Source organism: Chaetura pelagica, unplaced genomic scaffold (genome assembly GCF_000747805.2).
Source record: "Chaetura pelagica isolate M959 unplaced genomic scaffold, ChaPel_1.0 scaffold90, whole genome shotgun sequence".
Taxonomy (NCBI): domain Eukaryota; kingdom Metazoa; phylum Chordata; class Aves; order Apodiformes; family Apodidae; genus Chaetura; species Chaetura pelagica.
The window spans coordinates 17471395-17498716 of NW_009953496.1; the positions used below are offsets into that span (position 1 = coordinate 17471395).

The following is a 27322-nucleotide window of genomic DNA, read 5'->3' on the forward strand; positions in this document are numbered from 1 at the left end:
TCTTTCCCTTGAACTGTTTCTAGGCTTATGCTTTGTTTTAATTACCAAATCTACTGGAGATGCTGAATCATTGCACAAGAAAAGGCTGACATTTGCTCAACAACCTGTTTTGCCTGTGGCAGACTTTATATTGGAAGGAAACCCATCTCAGTAGTGTTGTCTGTCAGTCATATTGTCAGATAAGGGGAGATTCCTTCCTGATCTTCTTGGGACCAAGGGTGGTGTGTGAGCAGTGTTATCATTTGGGAATCGACCAAGAGGTGGTCACTGGATCCTAGTTTCAGCAAATGCCAGTGCTGTGGCTTCCAGCAAAGGTGTCAATACCCTTCATAGCTGCCTAGGAATGCATCAAAGTGAAAACTTGCTTTTTGGTTTTGAAAGCTTGTACCCATGATTTCCTGTGATAGTGAAGTGAGCAGTACAACCTTGCTGGTTCTCCTGCTGTTTTTACCAGTCCATAGTGTCTGTTATTCCTTTCCCATCTCACAATGCTTAACAGCCTCTTTTACTTTATTCCATGCCACTTGAGAGGAAACCGGAACCCTCAGATTAGTATTAATGCTTATGGTGGCTCTGCTCTTGTGTAACAGCTCCTTCCCTCGGACATTGCTGGGGCTGCAGTTCTTGGTGCTAATAAACTCCCCAGAAGTTCAGAGTCCTCTGACCTGAACAGGTTTTAGCATTTTCAGTAGCCCGTCTGACTAAAAAAGGGGTTGGCCTGGGCAGAGAATGGGCTTGTTTGAAGAGACATGCACTGGAATATTATCCTCCAGATAATGTGACTCATGAGTTACATTTCCAGCCACTCAGTATGGGGTTTGGCTGTAAGTAGTGCCCTGGGTAAGGCAGAATCAGATGTTCCTGACCTCTGTCTCCCTGTGTTTGTAGGCAGAGAAAACTTTCCTGGCAGGCAATGCAGCACTGAGGTCTTCATAGCACTGACTACTCCCTTTTCTAAAATATCTAGAACCTGAACAATATTTTAAATACCAAACCAGATAATGAAAGCAACATCTCCAAACTCATACTGGTAGTATGCCCCATGATGGTCCAATATTTTTCAAAATAAGTGAGCTCCTGGGACTCGTGGAGCTGCCAGTGGAAATGTGTCATTACTACATTCCCCAAGCAGGATTCGCATATGAGCCCCATCTACAGGCTTTCTCTTGCAGTACACAATATTTCTAATAATTTACCTGATTCCTGCTTTAGCTGTTGCAATGTTGAATGACTTGGGGGTGTGCATGTTTCATGTCCAGCTTGTACTACTCCTGCTCTCCTGCAAAGCATGCCTGAGAAATTGCACATGGGAAGAGGAGATAGCAGAAAATACAAACAATTGTGGTCTGTGCTGAGAAGGTTGAACATACAGTAAAGCTCTCTGACCTCAGGTTCTTTGTCTGCTCTCTTTAGAGAACGCCCTGGCTTAAAGGCCTTTGTTTCTTCATTAATATGTATAGGTTTTGTCCCAGATTTGTCTGTCAGACTCCTCTGAGGAGCATTGTCCTCTCCCGTGGATCCTGCAGTCGGGATGCCTTCCCATCGTGTCTGGTGTAGTCTGGTCCGACAGCTCATTTGGCTTGATTGCACCCTCGTTTTCAGTTCCCGCGGCAGCTCCAGGGCTCAGGCCGTCCTTGTGTACAGAGTCCCCTGTTGCTCTGCAAGGGCCAGGAAGGCAGCTCCTGCAGCATCGTCTGGGGAGTTGGAAGTGGGGAAATCCCGGAGGGACTGCTTTCTGCTGGGTGCTCGTGCCCGCGTTCTCCCTTCACCTTCTGCATTGCTGGTACTTCAGTGCCAGCCAGCGCTGCAAGCCAAAATTACTTGACGCTTTGGGGAACATAAATAAGATGCAGCTAACTGAGATCTTTTGCCTTGTGTCTTTTGCAGTCTAATGCGGTCCCTGGTGATCTGGCCTTAAAGAGCGGAGCCAGACCAGACTGTGTGTCCACCGTCGGTACAGACAGCACCCCAACGCCTTTCCAGCCACCGGGGTGTAGCTCGAGCAAAGGAGAAATGCAGGAGAATGATCTTTTCAAGGCTGAGTTTATCCTGATTACAGACTCAGGTGATGAAGATGAAGTAGCTGCTACCTTGAAAAATGTTCATCAGCCTTCCAACGGCTACGATCCCATCAGTGCTCAGCTGCTGACCACATCCCACCCTTCTCCTGGCACCGGGGCAGGGAAACCTGGCGAAGGGCATGTTCCAGGTGCTGTGCTTTCCCACAGTACTGCTGATCTGCAAAAAAATCAGGTAACCTGCTCTTTAAGCTCTAGAGGTAACCTTTGTTTTCTAAAGCTTTCATGTGTCAGTTTTTAAAACAGCTTGGCCAATTTGTTCCTTAATTAGCATTTTTGTTTCTGTAATGTTTGGATTCTAAAGAGTTGTCTGAGCCCTTCTGACTTACTGCCTTTCCCTAAGGCTCTGGTGTATAAATGGAGCAGGTAATGCAGATCCGTTGTTCTTTCCTTTAAGAGCAGATCATCATGATAGCAAGTTAATCAGGTATTAGATTACTAGCTAGTCTAAACTGGCTAAGGTCATTGAAATCAATGGAGTCTGTAGATCACTTGAATTAGTAGCATCAGAATTCCTAGATCTATTTATTTCCTCAGCACCTGCTGCAGCCCTCTATGCTAGAGAAAGAAGCTGTAAAGACCCTAGTATTGTGGTTGTAGGTTAGCACTGCCTTTGCACAGGTGTAAAGAATTAGTGAAATTGAAAGGTCCATTTTACATTGCTCTTAATAGGGCTAATTTATTGATTCAATGAAGATTTAAATTGCCACTGGGAGAATTTAAAAAAAGGGTCTTTGAAATGTTTACTTTTCAAAGTGTGTCAATCCAATTTACTGCACAAAATGTTAATATCTCTTATCTTGGAAAGAGCACTGATATTTTTCAAGGATGTGTATGCAGAGGTAAAACTCTACCTTTGATAAAATAGCAGCACCCTCACTTGAAATAACTTCAGACATTTCCTTTGACCTCATCAGATTTTCCATTAGTTGAAAATACCATTCTTCATTGATACTTTAAAAAAATAGTTGAGTATGGCTACTTTGTCTCTGAAAATGAGTAGAACTTCCTATTGTGTGTTGAAATATTTGTGCTACACAGTTTTTTTGTCAAATTCTGTCTCAGTTTTTGATTGAGAGAATTGTGAGTAAGAAATCTACTCTGGCTTGGGATTTCCAACATTATGAAATACTAATTTCTTCCAAGAAGCTCCCAGTGAATTCAGAGTGAATTTTACCTGAGGAAGATAGAAAAGCATAGATAAATCTCTGTAGGAGAAGCAGAATTTAAAGAATAATTGTCTTAGGAAAATACAGATTTACTTCAGTATGCAGATTTTTCCAGGCTTACTTGGACAGTTTCTTTAAAAGCTATTACAGAAATTGGGTGGATGTTTTCTAAGACTATGCTGTAGCTTTCCTAAGCTTTGATGACTTGACAAGTAAGCAGAGAGTTAGCTGGTAAACAGAAAATACAGATTGCACAGTACAAGGAATTGACTAGCTATTCACCTGAATGTGGAGATAGCATGTAGAGCACATAGTATGGGTAATGTATAACTCGTAAGTCATGTAAGTTCATAAGTCACAGTTCAAGATTGTAAGCACTTTCTCAGTTTTCATTTTTCAAGTCTCTCTAGCTATCTTTATCTCTTCATAAGAAGATGATGTTTCTTACGAAGTTGCTTTTTCACTGATGTTTTGATTCTTCTTTGGTGTCTCCTTGAGCATTACTATCTACTGAAATATCATTGGTTCAGAAATGAAGAAAAAAATTGAAAATATTAAATGGTTGCATTATTTATCTGCTAGTAGATTCCCTGTGTACAAAGGTTTCCATATAGGGGCTACCTTGTCAGTTCTAGGATGATAACAGAAGTATCATGTCTCACTTGAGAGTTGTTATGTAGAAAGTTATGTTCATGCAAAAGCATAATTAGACCATGGGTTTCCTGTCAGACATGGGAAGAACAAGAATCAGCACTGGGGACTACTTTATTGTACAGAGGATTACTCCAACTGCACGAGAGGGCTCCTACAGTTTCATTGATTTCTGACTGTGTTTAAATTAAAAGAAAAAAAAAAAGAAAGAAAAAAGAAAAAAAGAACAACCTTGAAAAAATGGAAGCTTCTGTTATTCTTTGAGGTGTAAAGGTCCTGACTGATGATGGGAAATGCTATGCCATATTCCAAGTCTAAAAACAAATTATTTTTTTTTAAATAATTCTTCTCATCATATTTGGATTATTTTTTTTGTGTGTGTGATAGTTTACAATTTATATTATGTTGGTTGTTGTTGGGGTTGTTTGTTTTGGGTTTTTTTTTGTCTTTTTTCATTCCCCTCAATTTTAAAGAGAGTCTAGCTACGTGAGGGAAAAGCCAACTGATGCCCTCAGGAGTGCAGCATTTGGGGTGAGGGGAGACGTGTCTGCTCCCTTGAATGCCAGGACATTAACTGAGCTTGGAGAAACTACTTGCCTCACTGTGGAGGATCAGTAGCCAGGAGGCTTTAAGGCATTGCTCTGTCCAGAGCATGTCATCTGGTTTGGCTTTTCCAGACAAACCAGTCAAGGATCCCTTCAAAGTCTCACCATCACCAGAAAGAATGCACCTTCCTTGTTGGGAGAAACTGGACTGTTCTAAATGGCATCTCCATTAATTTGGTTTCAGCTTACAGGCTAATATACTGTGCTGTCTCCAGAGAGTCTGTCAGGTTTTCCACAGTCTCCAGTGCTTCTTTCAGTCTTTCTGATTTTCAGGTTGCAGGCTGTGATAGGGAATCTATTTTTTCCTGTTTATAATCAAATTGTACTGCGATCAAAGCATGGATAACTGTCTCAAAGACTGGGTCTATCAAGCAGCATCCTCTCTTGGATATGATTTTTGCCTTCTGGGCTCTCCATTTGTCACACTTTCTCCCTTTCCCTTTTTCTGTCTGACATCTATTAGGGCCTTTCTGGTAGAAGTAACCACGTTTTGGTGCCCTACCAAAATAAAGTCATCTCACCAAAAAGACAAATTTCCTGTATCCATCCCAGCTCTGCCATTTCAAACATGCTGAAAGTCTCCTGGGCAAGGCTCAATACTAAGATTATGTCCTCTTTGATATTTCTGGGATCATCATCTGTGAGGCAACAAGATCTTTTTCAAGTTCCTTGATCCCTGCATGCCAAAGTAACCTTGCCACCTATTTAAATTTTCTTTATAGGCTTTTGGGAAATGTTTGTCTGAGGTGCTCCTGAGAAGAGAAGAAGGTTTGCAGTTGAATCACAGACCAAATGAACACAAATCTACTTCTGTTACTCATTTCCTCTGCACTAGTCTAGTACAATTGCAGAAGTGTTTTAAACCAATAGAAAAGCTGAACATAAAAAAAAAAGCAAAACAAATCCCATTGGTCAATGGAACTTGTTATGTCTCATCTACTGGCACAGTTGAAGCTGCACCTGTAAAACTGTGCTCAATTTGGTGGCTTCTCACACCCAAATTCAAGAGAGGTGCGAGGAAGGGAATGGGAATCCAGCACAAAGCTACAAATGTGGCCAGGCCACCTGAGAGCTGAGGCTGAGAAACCTCACTTTGTTGACTCCCACCAAGAGACAGCCAAGGAGGCCTCTATGAACAGCCCACAGCTACTTGAAGGGCAGTTAGAGGGATGGCAGAGCCAAACTCTTCCCTGCAGTGGCAGGTGAGATAGCAAGGGTCATAAATCAAAGCATGAGAGGTCCCAGCTGGACATCTGGAGAATCTTCCTCACCATGGGGTGATACAGCACTGACACACACTGCCACGGGTCTTCAGAGATTTGGTGAGACATTTCCACAACTGTCCTGACCCACTGGTGCTGGCAGGAACCCTGCTTTGAGTAGGAGGTTGTACTAGATGACCTTGAGAAGTCACTTCCAACCAACATTGACGTGATACTCTGATCCTGCAAATAAGAGAGTGATAAATTGTAGCTGTAGTTAACAGGAATACATTAGCAAAATGTTTTCAGAAGACTTGAAGACTTGAAAAGGCTCAGTTAGCTCCACACATAAATGTTCAGTGGTGTTCACACTAAAAGAAGACTACAGCAAAACGTCTTTACCATACTCGCAGGAGCACATTTATCATGTTACCACGAATATTTTCCTAGATGCTTATAAACCTTTCTTACAAAATTTTAATTAATTTGAAGTCATTGCACATCCTGCTCTTTCATGATGGAATTTCATATTAATTCCTCATTTTCTTTTAATCTGTTGTCTTTGTAAGGGAAATTTATCTATCTATTCTATTTTTAAATAGAGGGATTTAATTCCCTAGTTTTGTTTTGGTCCTTCATCAACTTCCAGAACTCATTATTAAATCCATCAGGCTGCTCCAAATTATCAGATGTATTACCATCTTGCTTTTTTAACTATTTAAATTATTTTCCGTTTCATGACATATTTAATAACAATTTTTCACAATGTTTAAATACTGATAAATTATTCTCAATTTCCTGTACTTTTTCTGATTCTTAATTAGCATCTTTTTCAAGCTGAAATTATGATGACAGTCATAATGATTTTATCCAATAGACTATATGGTACAATGGTATAATGGAAGTTAATTTTTTATTCTAATATTTGTACTGTACTTATCCATTGGCTTTCCACTTCAAAATGGGACACCTTAACATGCATATAAAATAATGGGAAGTTAGTGTGGTTGTAAAGGCATTCTGGTGGTTGGTGTTTGTTTCTACAAATCAAGGCATTGCCTTCTCTTACCTGAAGGCAGAAGCAGAAAGTATCTTCAGTTTACAAGGGTTGCTGTTTGCTACCACTTAGCAGGGAGAGCTCACTTGTTTTAAGTTATATGGGCTGATAGAGTTCTGCTGTGCATATTTAGTCCATATTCAGCATTTTAGGTATAGTTTAGCCTTCTAAAGCCTGTAAATGTTGCTGTCCTATCATAGCTACCCACAGCCTGTGCTCTCACTTGAAAATTAAATATTTTTTACTTATTTTCAATTTGTGATACATACTCTAAGATATAATAATAGTAATTCCTATCTCTTATGGGAAAGATAATTGCTTTTAAAATTAGAATTAATAAGCTGAGCCAAAGCCATGTGTAAGTTGTGTATGTAGAAATGGGATGTTTAAATTTTCTTATATAGACTTGCATAATCTTTTCAGGGCACCAGACAATAGATAAATAGATATTCTTAAATTTATATGAAGTCTGTAAGGATTAGAGTAAATTTCTCTGCTTTCATATTGTTCAGTCAAAAGTGAGGTGATAATATGTAGCCCTTTGATTTTACAGCTGACTTAGCTCAGTATTTTATACTGAAATGGTTTATTCATATTGTGTATACCCCAGTTTTTAATTTCAGCCTCATAATAACTTGGAAGATTTTGAGAGAATGTCTTTCTTTAGAAGCATAAAACTGTATAAAAGGTTGATAATATACTTGTATGCTCTAATTAGTTTTGACAAATCCTAATTAGAATAGACCTAAGAAAAAGGCACTCATGAAAGACTTCATTACTGTTTTATTAGTGTATTGTAAGACTGTGGAGAAGGGGATAAGGGCTCTTATATACCTGCAAACTGTCAAATATGCTGCTCTATGAATGACAAAAAAGTGAAAAACAAACTGAATGTCTAATTTAAATAGTTCTGAGCCTGAATCTTGTTCTGATATCACAGTGCTGCAGAAGGTGTTTACTGAAAGGGAAAAGGAGTACTCAACTTGAATCTCATTTACAGAAAGGCTACTTTGCACTGAACGGGACAATCTTGCAGCTCTCCCACTTTCCATTGTGTTTGCACAATGTGAATGACATCACATGATTCTAGACACTGAAGGCACAACTGTCTTTTGTTTTACCTAACATGAAAAATACAGTAGCCTTGAACCTTCATGTCAACAAAACTGAGGTCTCATAAAAATGAAGTAACACATAGCTTGTCTGCACCAAGTCACCTCCCCTGAGGGCAATATCCATCAGGCTGTATCCCTGAGTTTCAGACAGCCCTGTGCTTTTAACCCACTGAGTAGTACTAATGGAAACACTAGATGCATGACTGCAGGACTGAAATGTGGGGTGCTTAACAATTCCACAGGGTCCACCTGTATTAACGTTTCTGTTTTTCTTTTTTCTCCAGTTAATTTCTACTCTTTCCACCTCTGATCATCTTTCCTCTAAACCACCTGCTGTCCACTTAATTTCTCCAATTAACCAGAGAGTAGTGTGTGGTGCCATGGTTAACCTGAATCAAGTCTCTTCGCTGGAAGACTCCCGTAACAACTGGCAGTCAGCAGCTGGGTTTTCTAAGCAAGATTCATCTCTCTACTTTCAGTCTGCTTCCCATAGCTCACCCCCCTCCATGTCTAAAATATCCTCTTCTGCATCAGGTAGTTGTTACTCCACTCCTCGGTTGTATGATAACCTACAAACACCAAGTCTCTATACCTCTGGCTGTGTTTGCCAAATGGGAGACTTTACCACATCCACTGATCCAGCAAAGAGCCCCAGTCTTTCCCCTGATCATTCATGTTCAGCTGAAATTCAAGGATCTTCAGCTCAGCCTTTATCCCCCCATTCCTCCAAAAGATTGAATGCTTTATCTCCCGTCCCTGTACATATAATAACACATTCATTATCTCCTAGCCCTAAACCTTTGTCTCCACCCTCTCTTTACGGCTCCTCTTCGACCATATGTAGTGTAAATGAGCCTTGCACAGAGATATCATCTAGAGGAAATTTAGCAAAGTCAGGAGCCAGATCCCCTCTGCCAACCAGACTGACCCTCTTAACTGCCATTTTGCGATCAGGCTCTTCCCAGCGGAGACCACTTTCCCCTGCTTCTTGTCCCACATTTTCTCCTAGCTCCCTTGGCTCCTCAACACTCGCAATAGATCAAAAGTCCAAAACAACTCCCCCGACCCCAAAGAAATCTGTTTCAAGCCCTCCTAGAAGGTCAAGTTCTCCCAGCAGAGAAGACTATTGGCTTTCAGGATGGGCTCGGCATCCGCCTTTACCCTCCAAGCCCCATTCTGCCCCTAGGCTGAGGTCCCTTTCTCCTAAAAAGCACCTTCCAGTAGGAACACTTTCTCCAGACTTCCAAAGTCCTCTGTCATCCCCCCTCTCCTCTCATAGAAAATCAGTTGGCTCTCCAGGTTTTCAGTCTACGCTGCCTCCTCCTTGTGCCCCAGCACTCTCTTCAGTTGCCCACCCCACCTCTCCTTCTCCAGAAGGGCTGCGTTCTGCTGCCTCCAGGTCCCAGGCACCCCAGAAGTCCCAGAGAGTACACACTTACTCACCCATCTTTACCTGTCGGTCATACCCTTTGCTTTCTTCTATGGGTCTTAGTGGCATATTCTCCCCCACCCTAGAAAAACACTCATCTCCTTCCCCAAGTATTTTGCATTCAGCTTCTAGATCTAAATCAGATTCATCCCAAATGTCTGTTCAGGAGACGAGGGCCTCCTCTTCTACCCCTTCAAGTGTCTCAAAGCAGTGGTCTCTTTCACGGCCTCATTCTACTCCACCTGTTCCACAAACTGGTAATATGAATTCCCATCCACTGCAGTTTACTTCTTCATTGGTGCACACAAATTATACGTCTAATTCCTCCTCTCCAAGACCTGAGCAATCTGTCAGCTCGCCGGTGTTAAAGTGCAGGTCTCCTGTCTCAGACAAGTCACCAGGCTCACTGCCATCAAGACCCAGAGAGCTGACTTCACCACAATCTTTCTCCCTGCCTCCTGACCATGAAAACATCAAACCCAAGGTACTCTTGGTGCATGCTTATTTTCTAATAGTTCTTTGTCCCTGTAGAGAAAAATCTTATCTGTGTTGTAGAATACTAGTAAAATAAATGAGCTGTGGAAAAAATGTTTAAAAAGTAATTGTTTTCATATTGATAACAAAGACTAAATACTGCTATATCAAATTGCTAGCAATGGGTTCTGTATTACGAGGGAAAATGCTGTAGGAATCCTTTAGCATAAAAATAAAGCACTTTATTCATGGATGGGAAGGAGCTGCTAAAAAACATGGATCTGTGTCCAGTGGCTCTGATATACGTTTGGTGCACTTATTTTTGAACACTGGTGTGCCAAAAATAAACCATAAAGCTTATTCTATACACCCCATGCTAATGTAAGTTCACGTGTAATTCCACTGAAAGTAATAGAAATATGGTGATCTTAGGTGCAGGGCTGAGCTAGAAGCATCTGACCAATGTGAACTGGCTGTCCCAGGGACAACCAATTTCCAAACATCTCCTCCCCTCTCCTCAGGGGACTGCACGCCCAACCCCCCTCACCCCCCCAATTCTGAGCCTCTTGGGGGCCAGCCCTGAGGCACTGCTGAGCTCAGCCTGAGCACAGGCCAAGAGCCAGAGAGGGAACACAAGGACAGTTTCCTGCTTCTTGCCTTCCTTCGGTATTTCTCACATCTTGTTGTGCTAGACTGAGAGCAAGGGAAAAAAAATCAACCCGAGCTTCTGCAAGTATGAAAGTCTCACACTAGACAGATTAGCCATGGTCCTGCTGTTTGCCATCCACCCAAAGGTGGGAGAGTTCCAGCAGAGTGAGAATAAGCAATGATAGCAGGTGCTGCAGGAGGGCTTGGGAGCCAGTCATACTTCCAACCCAAAGATAAATCTCAAGAATGGGAAGGGGAAGGAAAGAAAAGCTGATCAGAAAACATCCAGCAGGCAGGTGAAAACAAAAGGAACTGTTATGTGAAAAGAAAGAGCTCCTGGCAGTAGATATCAGAACTGCAGAAGGCTTTCCAGCCTCTTTTATCTTATCTCTGCACTCTTCGCTTTCTTTGTGCCTCCTCTTGCTGATATCTGAGCTCTGACTATCTCAGAAAGGCTATCATACTGTATTGATTTATTTGTTCACAGAGCAGAATTACAGCCTGGTCTTCCAGATCAGGTTGTGTCAGACGTATTCCTAACAGCTTGGTCATGGCAAGGGTGACTGGAACTGCTTGGAAAATACTAATTGAAAATGAGGGGTTTAAAACAGCTCAAAGTAACAGTTGTCATTAATAGTTCTTTTAAAAACCAAGCAACCCAAGAGGAACCATTGTGCCATGCACAGCTGTGCAGCATTGCTACACCCTGTCAGTATTAATTAATGAAAAAAAAAGAGAAATGAAATTGTAGAAATTCCAAGGAATGACCTGCCTCCCCCCACCCTCCAGCCCTGCCCTGACCCACCCCCACAAAACTTGAAGGCACGACTGAGCTTGCAGATTGCAGAGTTGCAGTTTCTACTAGTGCAAGGAGCACTGTGAGAGTCTCTGGCAGTAAGGAGATTCTCTGCCTGTGACCCAGAACTATTGACTGGGTTTGTATTTGTAGAGGTTACTACACTCTTTACATCAGAACACATTAGAAAGTTCCCCACCACCTCATGGAGACTGGGAGAGGGTCTGCCAGTTTAACAGACTTGGATCATTAGTCTGGTGCAATTTTTAATCATACAGAGAAAGCTGGGTCCAGTGGGGATGTGGAATATCTAAAACAAATAAATGAAATGCAACTGAGTGTTCAGTGCAGGAAAGGTCTGTTGTGGTTTTAAAAAATGAGGCTGAGTCTCAATTTACAGTTAATAATAGTGTGCACTGAACACCCCCTTTTCCTCCTGCTTTCATTTATTTTCATACCTACTTTATGGCTCCCAGATAACACTCCAGCCTTGAATCTCAGTATATTTTCAGATAAAAAAAAAAGAAAGGATTGAGAAGAGGCAACATTAACATCCTAAGCAACATTTAGGTCTCATTAGTACCAATCAGCTCAGTTTAGAACTAGACAGAAAGCAGGTTGCTCCATAAGATGACTGTTGATGCATGACAAAGTTTTTGGATGTATGAATGAGCTAAGTGAATATCGAGGGAAAAGCTTTGACGTGTAATTTGGCAACCTTAATATTGCTTTGAGAGTGGTCGAAGCAATGTTAGGACGTATTAATCCAACACCTATTAAACCAGAATTTTGACATCAGATGTACCTTTCAGTAGTCATGTCAAACTGTTTCATTAGCATGGTATCAAAGCAATTATGCAAATGAAATTCCTTAATGGAGAGCTTTTATCTGTCTATGCCTATGCATGCACCAATTAATGCAAATCAAAGAGTAACCTACAAACTTATTAAACTATTTTCATTTGTGTATATATAAACACATGCTTTCCCATGCTTCATATATTTATTTTTGTTTTCGAATTATTTTAAAATATGACTGTTTTGCAAAGTATGTTTACAAACATAAATCCATAAATTGGTGTGAAGTGTGAACTGTGGGTGACCACAGGAAATAAAAATCCTCTCATTGGACTTTGCAGGCAGTTTAATAGTGTCCTCATGGACCTAATATAGCAAAATGGACAGTAGGATGAAGTAGAGACAGAAAAAAATTCTGATTTTCAGGAGCAGATTAGAATAAAAACTTTTGGCTGTTGTTTGAAAACTCTGCATTGGTTTAATGGGGTATTATTCCTACATATGCTTTGATTTTTCCTATTTGAATGTAGCACAGGAATGCATGTAGATCTGCCCAAAACAGCTTGGGAAACAACTAACTGTAGCAACAGAGTTCAGCACAGCTGCAAAACCTACCACAAAGCAGGAAAGATTACTCATGAGGAGTAATAGGCCTTTAGAGGTATGTGTCTAGCACACTTTGAAATATCCTGTATGTGCCCTAGATAATCACTTCAGCAAGAAAAGCAGGATATTTTCCCCAAAGGTCTCCAGGCTGATATTTGCCAGAGCTTTAATACTGGAGTTGGTTTGCTTCTGACTGGCCCCCAGTGCAGGACTGCAGACCTAAGTGTCTATGGCCGTTTAAAAATACTGCTAGATTCCTATGGACCAGATTATTAAGTGTATTTAGGCATCAAAGAATAATTTTGAGTGGTGTGAACTAATGTGTCAAGAAACATGTTCATATAGATGAGAAACTGAATTTAAGATTTTCCCTTCATCTACGACACTGTGACAATATCACATTGCTCACAAGTTCCACAGTATCTGAAAGTGATAAAGCAGATTAAAACAGTATAGAAACTTTTACATTTTAACAGTCTGATATGTCTTAGTTCTACTGTTACATGAACTGAACAAACTTCAAAGTGGTCCCAGTATTCTCAGCATATATGATACCCATCTCTTCTTATGTAATAGGCCGATGAAGACATTGCATTTCTTTTACATGTTCAGTTAGGTAATTCTCTTGATTGAATATCAGTTATAAGCAAACCTTATAAGCAATAAAAAAAGGATAAATTTTGTGGATATGCCAATTTTAGCATTTGGAATTTTGGTTTTCCCTCTTGCTTCAGTGTGCAGTATTTAATGTCATATCTGCATGTAGATTTTGTATATACATAAATACCCAAGTGAACCTACACAGGGTGTTGTTGTCTATGTATTCAAAGGGCAGCATTCAACTCAATGCCTTTTGACATGAGAAGGTTAGGTGTTCAAGCACAACTTGGGCAATTCCATTACAGCTAAAAAAGAGAAGATGATGTATTTACAGGATGATTTTATTTTACCTTTCTTGATACCTATTTTGGAATGAGATTAATTATCCTGTAGAAATGCCTATGAGTATAAAAGTTCTGACTGAAGCATAAATCTCATTTAAATTATTACCATCCCCACCCCCCTGCAATCCAACCAACCAACCAACCAAAAAGCACAGTTCCAGCATTTGCATTATTCTACCTTGTCAGACCTTTCATTCAACATGATTATTGTGATTATCGGCTTCCTGAATGTCTGTCCATCTCCAACTTCTGGGTAAAAAAATATGAGTAAAGTCAAAAGCAAACATAATATTCTCCATAGAAAGAATTCAAAGATGGTGTACTACAATATTTCAAGAGAGGTGTGAAGATTATATAAGTTTCTCTTATCTGAATTAAAAATTTGGCTCCTGTGTCATCTAGAGTTTTATTAGATATAAAGAAAGAAAAATGTTACAAAAGAATGAGGCAAAATACATCATGCTGCTCAGCCTGTTATCTCACAATCCCCAGTATTCACTATTGCAGACAACAGTGCATTAAAAAACCTGAATTGATTACCAGGTAACTTTATTTCTGGGTGACTATCACAGAAATAATCAAGAACTTAGAAATGTATTATTGTGTGAATTTATGATTTTTTAATTAGAATGTATCTGAAAAGTGAACATTATAGCAAATCCTTATTTAGCTGTTAAAAAAAAATAGTATTTCAGCAGTCAAGTGATTACAAATCATAACTTTTGAACTCATGCAAATATACAAGATTCTCACCAATTGTTTAAAAATTACTGAATTCAACCTCTGTAATTGCAAAGAAAATATAGAATTTATGGTTTCTAAAGAGTTAAAAATAAATGGGCAAGGTAATAAAGTCTGAAATAGATGCTGTTTAAAAAGAATAATTTTAAGGCTGATCTTTGAATTTTTTTACCCCAAACCATGCATTTTGTATGGTCTAGAGAGTCAGTTTTGTATGCTTGGTTAGAGGGTGAAAGCTCTTATACTTGCCTTGAAATGTTTGTTTGGGTGGTAGAGTTACTTATTCAGAAGATGAAAAGCTGTGACATGACTGAAATGATCTATCCAGTCAGGCAAATAATTCAGCTTTAAAGGATCCTAATTAGTCTCATTAAAACCAATCACAGAAATCCCTCTGATTTAGCAATTCAGGATTAAGCCACAGAGCAGGAGTTGTTGAAGTTCAGGTGTTGAAGTTGTGCATTATCATATCAAATCACCAGCAAACTTGGAAAAAACTTGCAGCCTTTCCTGATATTCATTTAAGGATAATCATCAGCAGAAAGTGACCAAAATCACTTTGGAAGTTACAAGCTGGTGCAAAGAAATCACGTTTTCCTACTTCATTCCTGAAAGTAAAAGATTCACATCCACAGTCCTTTAAAATCTTAGCAGAAACAGTAGATTTTATTTGAGAAATAGCTTCCCTAGGTAATACATAAGCATTGTATTGTTGCAAAGTGTCTGCAAGACAATTGGAATTGTCTTTCATTCTGTCGTACCTTTCCCCTCTCTTCCCTCTCTCTCCCTCTCCCTCTTCTACCCTGTTTTACTTCTTTTCCTGCTTTCTGGTTTACCCTTTTAGCAGTACAAGATCAAGACAAGCTACAAGGCATTTGCAGCAATCCCTACAAACACATTACTTATGGAACAGAAGGTTAGTGTTTGCTCAAAGACATGGGAATTGCATTGTATATTTGAGTTTATTCAACTTGATGTTCATATTCTGACATTTCTTTGGGGGATATTGCAGAATGCAAACTCTGGGAACTAACTGCTCAGGATTATAATTCCAATAATTTTTCAGGGTCAGCCCCTTTGCACTGTAGATCAAAGCCTCACTTATCAGAATTTCTGCAAATAGATCCTTCCTGTACTTGATGGGGCCTACAGGAAAGCTGGGGAGGGGCTTTTCATCAAAGATAGTGATAGGACAAGGGATAATGGCTTTAAACATGAGAGAGGGGAGAATTAGGTTAGATGTTAGGAAGAAATTCTTCGCTATAAGGGTGGTGAGGAACTGGAATGGGTTGCCCAGGGAGATTGTTGATGCCCTGTACCTGGAGGTTTTTAAGGCCAGGTTGGATGAGGTTTTGTGCAACCTTGTCTAGTGGTAGGGATCCCTGCTCATGGCAGGGGGGGTGGGATTCAAAGATTTTTGAGGTCCTTTCCAACCTTACTGATTCTATGATTCTGCATTTACTGTAAAAAATAAATTTGCCTAAAGGAATTGCCTTCTGTGTCTGTTTTGCTACTGGACAGTCTCTGGAACACAGTTATTCTCTGGGACCTACCAATCAGGAGGCCTTAGTCAGTTAGTGGTTATTCAGTGGCTATGCTTATATTAGTACATTTAACATCCCACCATATGCAAATTTGACCAGATGTATTGTTAAACTTTAAGAATGGTCCTGGCCATTTCTCTGGCCTCTGTTAACTGCCATTCTCCCAACCAACTGCCCTCAGCACTTCGACAGTTAGCATGGGCCAGGGGTCTGTTCCCAGTATGTAGTTTGGGATAATGTGATAGATCCAAATAACAGTCTTAAGTATATTTATTTACTACCAAAAACAAAGTCAACAAAGGCTGGGCTCTACAATACTTATTTAGATAATGCATCTTTGGAAGTCAATTGAAAATCCAAATTTTGTGAGAAGGGTTCAGTGTTTTTTTGTTGTTTTTTTTTAATTTCCTAAGTTAGTTTTGCACAAAAGAATACCTCACTGAGTTTTAAGAAAGATTTCCTTTGTTGAGCAATGAGCTAAGTGTCTTACATGTTTAAAGGCAGGCTTAATCACTCTGACATCAGTTTACAGCTTTATCAGAAAAATCTTTCAGTGGACTGAGTTTGGGAGCTCAGGCTTTGATTAAATTCTGTAAGATTAAGCATTCTGAACTACACTTTGAAATATGTGTTCTCATTCACAGCTCAGTTAGTTTCACTGGGAGTTTGCAGAGCCTGAAGACATCAGAAAGGGTGAACTTAATGGTGGAAATGTTTTTAAGATCATAGTTTTGTCCTTGAAATATTACTGGTTGTGATCTAGTAGTTATCACTTAATCAGATTATTATTTTTTTCTAAAGGAACATTCCTTAATTTCCAATGTTCTTTTAATCTTGATTTTTTTTAAAATTATTTGCATAAAACCTCATCCTTCACTTTCTTAAATCTTGAATGCACTAATGAAGGCTGTCTGCATTAGGGTGCAATCAAAATAGCTGACACAGGGAATCCTACACCTTTATGGAATGCATTTTGGGAGGATTTTGTCTGGGCAGAGTGTCTGTTAGTGGCTGGAATTTTGAGCTAAAGGGCACTGAGTTGGTCTTCTATAAGACTGCACTGCTTTGCAAACTGAGCCAGGTATGTGAGTTTGAGCAGGGAATTCACTTCCTGATGTGAACTAGTGGTTTGATGTCAGCCATCTGACTGGACTTTTTCAAAAGTAAGGGGATTCCTTTTGACAGTCTTGCTGATGCTCTATGGAGCACTGCCTCACAAACTGTGTGCTATTTATAAAACTGAGTTGTACAACTACCTGTAGAAAAAGTAATGACTCAAAAGATACCTGTGTTTAAATAGGGACTTTGGGTCATTGACTGCTCCATTGACAATGCTAGATTTTGGTGTATCCTTCAGCAGTGAAAGCACAGTTATGTAAAACTAATAAGAAATCCATTTTCTGCTACAGGATTTGCTTTCAGGAGAGGCTCTTGACTGTTTTACTTTGTATGTTTTAGCATGGCCTGACTACATACTTTCTCTCATCTTGGGAATTATGGACTATAATCTCCTACTGATCCATACCAGCAGCTAATTATAAGGAGACTAAGACAGTCCTGTTGTGCTAGCTGACATGCATTTGGAGAATGGCTCTTGAAGAAGCATGAAGGACTCACATGGCACACACAGGGCCCATTGTAGCAAGCCTTAATATCCAAGTATTCTCTTCAAAAACACTGGGGAAGGACATGGGGTGGGACTTGTGCCACATTGTAGCTCAATCACATTAATTATTTTTTCTCCAACTGCATGGAATGCATTTTATGCACAGGATTAAAAAGAGAGATGTTCCAGACAATCAGATTTTACCTAAATAAATGATGTTTTATTTAGATGAAGATGATGTTTTTGTGGAAAATAAGTTTTCCAGTGGCTTTTTGTTTTAACAAGGAAGGAAGACATGTAAGATGTGTATTCTGTCTGAAAGGCAGAAAGATTACTGAGCTAATGCATGATTAGCAATACATAATCTGCCTAAAGTGCTAAAAAAGTGTTGTGCTCTGCAATTGAACTGGAAATGCACATTGTCAGAAGAAAAGTTTTTCTACTGTGTGAGTAATTCTGTTACTTTAGTTGAGTGGTAATGAGAAATACGATTAGTCAGAACTGTGATGTTAGTGATTCTAGTGACAATTCACGTGCAGTATTACTTAGAGCCCATGATATAAAACTGCCATTGATGTAAGGTATAATGCTTTGTCTGCTTCTAAATTGTCTCTTTGTGTCTAACTTTCTTTCTGTAGTCAATCTTTTCTTTTAAGTGTGTAGATGCTTTCATTTCAGCCAGCATTCTCCAGCTTATTCTTATGAAGCCATGAGGCTACCATCAGCTTAATAGTTTTTCTAGAACATGTTATTTTCCTCCAGTATGCTTATTCAAAGTGGGTTGTTCAAATCTGAGCTCATTAGCAGAGAAGAAAAGACTTGATGACTATGTAAGTGTATACTGTGGCAACCTCCCAAATTGCTTAATCTCATAAAATCTCATAACTGACATGCTTTCCTGCTGTTTGACTTTGGACAAACCTGATGCTCCTCACATCACCTGTGCATTGCTCAGAAAAAACCCAATCCAGGATATCTCCTGGAAGATTGGGCTGCAACCTCCTTCACAGCCAGAAGAGCAAAACCTTGTTTTTCAGGGGCTTATCCTCAGCATGGTCAGGCTGTCAGGGAGCAGCAAAAACTGGCTGCTCCCTGGGTAAAATGAACTGGGAGCCAGGCTCACAGCAAGGCTTCACCAACACAGCACAGCTCCACAGTGCCTGAGCAAGGAGAAGAGAGAGGGTGAGAATGAGGTGGTGGTAACCATGGTCATTCAGTGGTGCCATCATAGACTTGCAGATTCACAGTGATGAGGCAGGTCCACAGACTGTGATAATGAACCCTGCAGCCGAGAGGATGATAGTTCTCCTCAGACTTCCCCCAGCGTGGACTGTGATGAAACAAGGGTGATGGGGTGTGCCATGAAGTGCACCTGCTTTGCGATCAAGGCTTATCCCACATTCACCAAGTCCTTGAAAAACACTAGATCTAACTGGTTATGGATGGAAGAGGTGCAAATAGAAGCCATGTTGATTTATCTGGCTTGTATTTATCAACTAATTACAAGTACAGTACTATAATTTCAATTTTAAATAATTTTTTAAAAGTCTTCTGTCTTAAATAATAAGTATATGAGTGTATAGATTTTTGTGTGTTGATGGCTGTTCTTCATGTTTTCTCCTGTCACAGTGCAATTTGGCTGACTTCAAGAGAGACTAAAACAGTCTTACCATATGATGTTACACTTCCAGGAAAACTCCAAGGACCTGGTAGTTGTGTCCTATTACCTACACAGCAGATTGTCAGCAGTCCTAGTGGAGGAAACAAAGAAAAAGGAAATAAAAAAACCAAACCCAAAAGTAGTCAGGTCTTTTCAGTACCATCTCCCAGTATCTTCAAGGAATAAGTTAAAGGAACTCATGGAATATGAAGCTCTGTTTTGCAGAAGGTTTTGGTTTGGTTTTCTTTTGCATGTGCTGAAGGTTTAGGAAAATATATTGATGGGAAAAATATGCAAGGGAAATTAAAAAGGAAACTTTGTGGCATTTGCTGAGCCCAGTATTTTCATAATACAGTAAGAAGGAAGCTGTCTTAGATCCAGGTTAAAACATTTGTTTTTTTTCTCCTACACAATGAAAGTGGTTCATTGGTGGATGAAACAATTTCCTATATGTTGTCAGAGCTTTCCTTAATCTAACAAAGTATTGGAGATCCCGTTTGGATGATTTACCAGTGTACTTTCAGCTCCCATTCAGCTTTAGCAACCAAATAGCTTTGGGAAAAGAGGAGGGAAGGGTTGCAGTTGTCATTGACGTTAATGACATATATACATTCCACCTTTAAAGTTTCCCTTTGAAATGGAAAAAAAATAGTGGTTCAGCAACTAGTTATTTCATCCAAACTTTAAATTCTGTCACAAATGCATTTTCATTCTTGAAATTGCATTCTTCTTTTAAGTAGTGGCCCCATTGATGCTTTTCATATATATATAAAAAATTTGAAGCCCTAAATAGGAATGTTCCACTCTTTATATTGTTAGACCATCAGCATAAGAACTGGAGCTTGAATGCTGTTGATAGTGCTAATCAACAGTACTGCAGATAGCACTAATACTTTAAATTAATCATATTGCATTATAACTCCATTCAGAAATGCTACTCGATCTTTATTCATTCCACATTTTTCTCTGTGCAGAAATATATAAAAAAGAAAAGCACTGGTGGAAAATAAAAAAGAGTTCTATTGTGAAAAGCAAACAACAGGACACACTTTCCTTGTTGAGGTGACAGGGATGTCTAAAATGTCATTCTCTTCTCTTTCTTTGGAGGACTCAGGCAGTTCAAACAGAAAAAAAAAAGGGGGAAAAAAAAAGATAAAACAAAAATGAAGGAAATAAGATGGATCACTTTGAAGATTAAAATTATTCCTTTCACAAAGGTTCAAAAAGGGAAGAGAACACTACAGCTTTCTCTAGCATGGCTCCTGCATGATAGCTGTGTCTCAGGGGGACCGTGGGGAATACAGGCCTTGGTGCTATCCTCACCTGGGTTCTTTAGTCAATAAAGGCTCCAAAATGAAAAGATATTTGGGTATCAAATTTCTGCTGAAACTGAAGGATGTTCATACTTACATTAGTCAGTGTCTTGGTTCTGAACACACACTTGTGATTGTTGCTGTAGTTCCTCTAGAAAGATTCCTCGGTATCTTTTGGGTAGTTCTTGCCCTTGATGGTGTTCACTTAGTCCCACTTCTCTGATGAAGTGAATATGAAACAGAAACGTGTATTTTTTTCTTAACAATTACTTTATTATGTTCATTATTCTACTGGTATCTTGAGGATTTTGACAAACTTAGCAATTTGTCCATTCCAAACCCATGACTGATTAATATTTGTTGTTTTTCCTAACTCACATTCAGACTCATCATCTGTCTAAAGACTGATTTGGCAGTTCTGGAGACAATTAGCACTGGAACTCCTCTACTTCGTTTTATCATTTTATGTTTACCAGGAGGATGTATTCTCAGCTGAAGCTGAACCAGGGACAAAGAACTCAAGTGCAGGTAGACCTGAGCCCTCTTCAGCAGAGCCCTCCTCCTCAATAGGACTTTTGATCTGAGAATTCTGCTGGATGACAGTGCGGAGATAGCAGAGATGAGACAGGCTACTTATTTTTAAATCTTCTGCCTTGGTATAAGATTATACTCATTTCTGTATGTAAAAAAAAAAATAAATTCTTCTCTTTTTTTTTTTTCATTTTGAACTACAGCTACTTTAAGGCCAACAGGTTTCTCAAGAGCTGTAGGGGAGGGAAGAAATGTGTTTGGAAAGAAACTACTCATCATTTTTCCTTACTGTACTCTCTGATAGGTGACAGTAAATATGCTTTTGTGCAGGATCATTTGTGGATAGTATGAAAATAATATTTGAAGTAAATTGTCATTAGCTTTTCAGTTCAGAATACATAGATGTGTGCTGCTTGTAGCTGGACAAGGAGAGAAAAAAAATTGTACTCAGCAAACATAAACTCTGAAATAATTACTTAGTTATGAAGTGGTTTGTGGTGGTGGTTTTTTTTTAATCTATTTTAAAAAAAAGATTCTGCCATTTTCCTCCGAGCAATATATATGGCTTTTGTGACTGGCAGCCCTGATACTGACCTCAGTGGGATTAGTCTGTTCCCACAAAATCCCAAATGCGTGGAAGTGTTTTATAGGAATGCTTTTGAAAATTATATATATATATTAAATTATTTTTTATTTCAAATAAGCAGCAAAATGAAACCTCTGAAAAAAAAATGTGTTAAAAAAAAATCCACATGCCCTGCAGGTCCCTCCCCCATAACCTAGTTTCATGCATCAGCAGACTTCCAGAGTAATATTTATTCTTGGCACGGGGTTGATTTGAAAATTGCTTCAAAGCAAAAATGGGTGCTAGTGGTGAGATTATGCTTTGCAGATACTGGAGGAAGATAAAAAGGAAGCTGAGCACTGGATTTTGGCTTTTGAGGATGTTTTGTGAGTTTCCTGATAAAGCAGAGGGATCAACAAACTGATTCCCACTGTTCCCAAACCTGCTCCAAATACGGGATTAGAAAAGAAGGAAGTATACCCAAGAGCAAGAAACTTGCATTTAGTTGTGGAGAAATCACGTGCCTGCTTAGACCAGCTCTGTTTTAGTGTGGTATCATATAGGTATAGTGTATGTTTCATTCTATACAATTCTGATTTTGAGTTAAAATCCAAAACCTTCAAGCTCTGTTTTTGTTGCAGTGTGGAATTACAATCCTCTTTAAACAGGAAGCAATTTTTACAGAAATTTTCTGTAGAGCCTCCTGTATGCTTGGACCCCTGCCTTTTCCATGACAAGCAACCCCCTGATCCCTGTGTGGCACATTTGCTCCATTACATTCACTTTGGAGGAGGGTGGAGTTGTTGAGGGAGAAAACAATTTAGGTCAAATCGGAAGCAGGTGGTTTCTGATCTATAAAAGCAGAGACAATTCATTTAACTGTATTCTTCTCTGTAAACTACTCCTTCTAATCAAGAATCAGAAGTTGGTAACTTGAAGAACTTTACTGGGCCTGTAATTTCTTCTTTTTCCATCCTTTCATGGTGAAATGAATAGTGCCACATTTGAAAGCACAGTATTGCAGAAAATGTATGTTTGCTTGTTTTTTTTAAATTTTGGTCTCATTATCACACCAAAATCTTTTCAATTCCAGGCATTAGAAGAGCCGGCCAAGACTCCTAGTGAGACTGAAGGAACTGCTTTGGATACCCATTCAGAGGTAGTGCTATTACACCACTTTCAAATCTCCATTTGAAAATGAAAAGCAAGGGTCAATTGAGTGATGTGTCCTTTTTCAGATGTGCTCCCCTGCCCAGCTCAGACAACAAACAGAAGAGCTGTGTGCTGTCATTGATCAAGTCCTGCAGGACCCATTGACTATGGTAACGCATCGATATGTGGGACTGACTTTTTATCTTCCCTTACTTTTGTCTCTTGCTATTAATGAGTCTGTTGTCTTTTGAAAATCCTTTCCCAGCGCCGATGTGAATCTTCTCCAAGTTTTCTGCAGATGAACATGGAGTCAGATGTTGGCAAGGTAGGTAAATAAGCCTTAATGCCCTTTCCATGTAGGCATAAAGCAAACAAAATCACAACAGTAAAGCCTATGGCAACAGAAAGCTTCAATTAAGAGATGCGACATCAGTTGAATTATCTGGTGCTTTGAAAGACGTGGAAGGACAGAAGTATAGCCCTGGAGTCCGTGCAGTGTAGGTTACAGAGGCTTTCCTGAAGTCAGAAGTAGTTATACTGTGAAATAGGAGCTGTTCATTAAAGTTTCAGAGAGTGGGATCCACGGTAAGGAAATCCTTCATACCTTGCCTTCTGTATGGCAGGTCTCTGGCCATCTCCCAGATTTCATCCCACCTATGGGTCCTTGCAACAGAGCCGCTACTGTTTCTAGCTTCATTGATTGGAAACATCTTTCAGAACAAAAGTTTTTCACAGTCATTAGTGCTTTCCAAGGGAGGAGGGTCCTGTATTCAGTTTTCCCCAGGAAAATTTCAATTAGTATTAGTAGCTATAGGAAAGTGAAAATTTCAGAAATCCCACTGGAAGCAAGAGAAAAGGAATTTCTGGCAGAGGAACACATAAAAAAAATCAATTCAAAATATCCTGCACAATGTCCAGTCCAACATGGAAAAATAAGGCACAGCACTAGAACTCCTGAGTAGGTATATTCAATATACACTTTAAATTTAATTTTGATTTTTGAAACTACTTCTGTCAACCAGCACACAGAGATGAATCAGGCAGCTGAAAGACAGAAGCAGGATAGTAGCTGGCAAAGCAGGCAGAGACTTAACGAGGAAGTGTTTTCCAATGCCTCTACTGAATCCAAAGGGGTTGAAATGGTAGGATTAAGTTGGACTTTTGAGCTCTAGCATCTAACACTTACTTCCTTGGGCAACTGAGAACTGAGCCTTGACCAAAAGGAAGGTACCAATTAGCATCCATGAAATCTAACAAAGGACTAAAAAGGGGTGTTTTAACAGGATGCAGCACAGGGACCAAGCTAAAGGTTGTGAGTACCTTAGAATGAGAGAGTAAAGTGCTTAAAATGAAGGTAAAAGAGAGTCAGAGACAGTAAGGAAAAAGTGTATGTTTTAAAGAAACACTAGTCAGATGAAAGCAAGTTCTTGCAAATGAGAACAAGGAAAGAGGATATTTCAGGTTATTCAGTGAGCAAATCTAAGTTAAATTTCATGGGGCAAGCACACCTGTGGCTTTCTACTCATGAGTATTTTTCTACGAGAATTCTCAGAAGTACTTTAAAGGTCAACTTTGATAGAGTGTGATTGAAGCTTTCTGAGCAGTAAAAAGGAAATATTTTCAACCATAAACATATGTCACAACACTTATATACCTTATTCTCATGGATCTGATGAATCTTTCTGGAAAACCAAAGTTTTCTTGAACTTAAACAATTAATTACATGTCACAATAATGAAAACCTCTTTGAGTTACTCCTCAGAGTAAATTTATGCTCTTAATTTCTATGTTTATTTTGTACAAGATGTCCACAAAGCTGCAGAAAGCAACTGGACGTGAAACCAGATATGTAAGTACTTGTATAATTACTCTGTGTTTTGCATGCAGAAATGTCTATTTTGTCTATTCTTGTTGTGATACTGGGTGATACTGCACGTAGCAGGCACAGGCATCTACTCATGACATGAGGTATTGACTCCAGTAGAGAGATTTGAGTATGTTAGAGCACTGGCAATTGAGACTTGAGATATCTTCCCACTGCTATAAATCCGTGATGGCTGGAGTCTTGTCAGTGTGGTGTCTAGTCATAATTTAACTGGTACAAATGTAGTGTCAAAATTATTTATTCACACACTTATTTGTTGTTGTTTAACTTGAGCATGGTGCAAAGACCTCAGCTATTTGGCAAACAGACTGTTACGAGTGCTGAAGGATATATTTATTTGGATTCAACAGGCATGGCAAGGGACTTGCTTTGGTAGAAGGTTCTTGCCTTTGCATCAGAATTTGGGGTTGGCTTTTCCTTCCAAAGTATAAAGCTGGCTTAAAAACTACAGTTTAGCTTTAGATGAACAGAAGCTGTTTTGTCACAAATACCCATGTTCCAACATATAAAGAAAATCTCTATATTGAGTCATCTGTTCAATTATTGACACATTAAGCCCAATTAACATTTGAATTCTCGCTAGCACACACAGTGACTGTGGGTTGCATAATTACAACTAATCTAGTCATGTGGTGAGAAATCTCTGCTTACTATTCATCTCTCAGCTTTTCTATTGAACCTCAAATCAAAGCAGTGCTGGCAAAGCAACAGAGGCCTTCCAGTTTTATGCCAGCACAGTGCTTGACTGATCAATTCAATTTTACTTCTTGAGTGTGGCAGTATGCATATTTTACTGCATACTGTGATTTTTACTTGACAGATTGTGCTGGCTCATACTAATTAGAAAGGATATGGGAAGAGAGATTTTTAATGAAATAAAATAGTTTGTATCAGAGGTAGTCTGTGAGAGTGGAACATATCTAATACCACTTCAGTGCAGATCTCCATCTCTCAAAACTGTAGCTAACATATGCCATAAATTCAGGCATCCAACTTCTGTGCCTAAAGATACAGTTAGGTTTTCTTTGCTGGCATAGAAAATCACCCTAACAAATTCTTCCCTCCTAGTCTCCCCTGCAGCATTCTATAAATTAAAAAAAATAAATAAATCAGTATTTATTATACATTTAGGAATAATGCAGAAGATTATGGGTATGCTGGCCTTTCTTATAAATTGTACGTGTATGTAAGATGAATTTTTATTTTTTAGTTAGAAACTGGTAACTGTTAACAGACTGTAGGCTCCAGGCTGCACTTTGGTGGCTGAAATTTGTGGGTCCAGGCTCTCCTGGACTCTGGCATCACTGTGTCCTGCAGCAGAGACTCCTGAGGAATGGTCAGGTGTCCCTAACAGCCCCCATATGTCACAGCTTGTTCTCCTCTCTTGCTCTGCCTCCTTGGTAGGATGTGTAAAGGGTATTTCTGTCCCAGCTCATAAACCAGGTGGAAGCTTGTCTTCTGCCCCTCAGGGCAGGGGTGTAGTGAGATAGTTTTCCATAGAGTTGCTTTCTTCCGTTCCTACTCCTCCTCTCACCCCTCAAAGTAAGCCCTCCAGCCCAGAACAAGGCCCAGGGTGCCCTTGTCTCTTCAGCCTACGGGGAGCATCTACCTTCCATGACCCTCTGGACTGCACTGGGTGGTTGTTGGGGTGGACCAAAGCAGGCAAGAGATGGTGCTAAACATTAACTGCAAAGACCTAAGCTGTGTGTGTGCTGACTTTTCTTGACTAGAGGAGATGTAGTCCAGGTGGGGCAACATTTCTTCATACAAGATGTCTGTTTTGAAGCAGGATTCCAATTTTGAGCCAATCTAACAGTATCTCCAGTAGAAATCAGGGACTGAATATTGTGTAGGCACTTGTTACCATCATATAAAATTGTGAGTTCCCCCAGGAGGTCTGTGGTGTCTCATGTGAGATGTCTTGGAGTAATGACTTTCAGCCAGCCTTTTTTAGCAATTTTTTTTTTTTTTTTAGATGCAGGCTTTTAGTTTATGCAACTGAATTCATTCAGCTAGAAAGAATTAAAATGGTAATTTAGCAATATCATATTCTTAATATTTTTGTATGCACAATGTATGAGACTGAGATGCTTGTCAAAATGTTGCCTAGAGGGTGTTTTTAGTAAAAAAAAAAAAAATAAAAAAAAATAAATTGTTTATGAGTCAAGGATAGGAACATCTGTCATCATCTGAAAATACTACTTTCAATCACACAAGCACATATATATGTATACGCATGTGTACACAATACTAATTGTTTCAATATGCAGAAGTAGACTACACAAAAGTGTTGAAATATCCTGTGATTTAACAATTAAAATGTCATATATTTGCCTCGGGCTCAATCACTCTTTGCCTCCTCGTGCACTTCAGAACCTTTTCAGGATGTAAATGAATGCACAAATAGTAAGAGAGTGTATAAAAAGTTCTGAAAAAGGTCTGACTTCAGTTGTAATTTAACAGCTTTTTAAATGGTGTCACTTTTGATATGATACCATTCACAGTTTAATAATAAAGCATCTCTGCTGGCTTTAGTGATGATACTGCTGATTTTTAATAATATAAACATAATAACTCTAAATAAATCACTTTTTATGGGTATTGAGTGCCCTAATCGATTTACTTAGCCATTGTGTTTCCACATAATTGCTGTAATCAAGGAAAGCTTTCTTAACTGTAGTTTCAAGTTCTTGCAAATTTGTAATTTTTATCAGTTAGCCCCACTTACAAGTATTTAAAAAATAATTTCTTGT

At 39.2% G+C, this 27322-nt stretch overlaps 1 protein-coding gene across 1 annotated transcript in view; it reads left to right on the top strand.

Annotated features, from left to right (window-relative positions):
• MLIP (muscular LMNA-interacting protein) overlaps window positions 1–27322 on the top strand; it is a 129701-nt gene that overhangs the window by 69035 nt on the left and 33344 nt on the right. The window contains exons 6-11 of the mRNA XM_009999268.1: window positions 1888–2253; window positions 15158–15229; window positions 22626–22691; window positions 22771–22854; window positions 22950–23009; window positions 24489–24533. Of these exons, the coding sequence (XP_009997570.1) occupies window positions 1888–2253; window positions 15158–15229; window positions 22626–22691; window positions 22771–22854; window positions 22950–23009; window positions 24489–24533 (693 nt within the window). The remainder of the gene's footprint in view (window positions 1–1887; window positions 2254–15157; window positions 15230–22625; window positions 22692–22770; window positions 22855–22949; window positions 23010–24488; window positions 24534–27322) is intronic.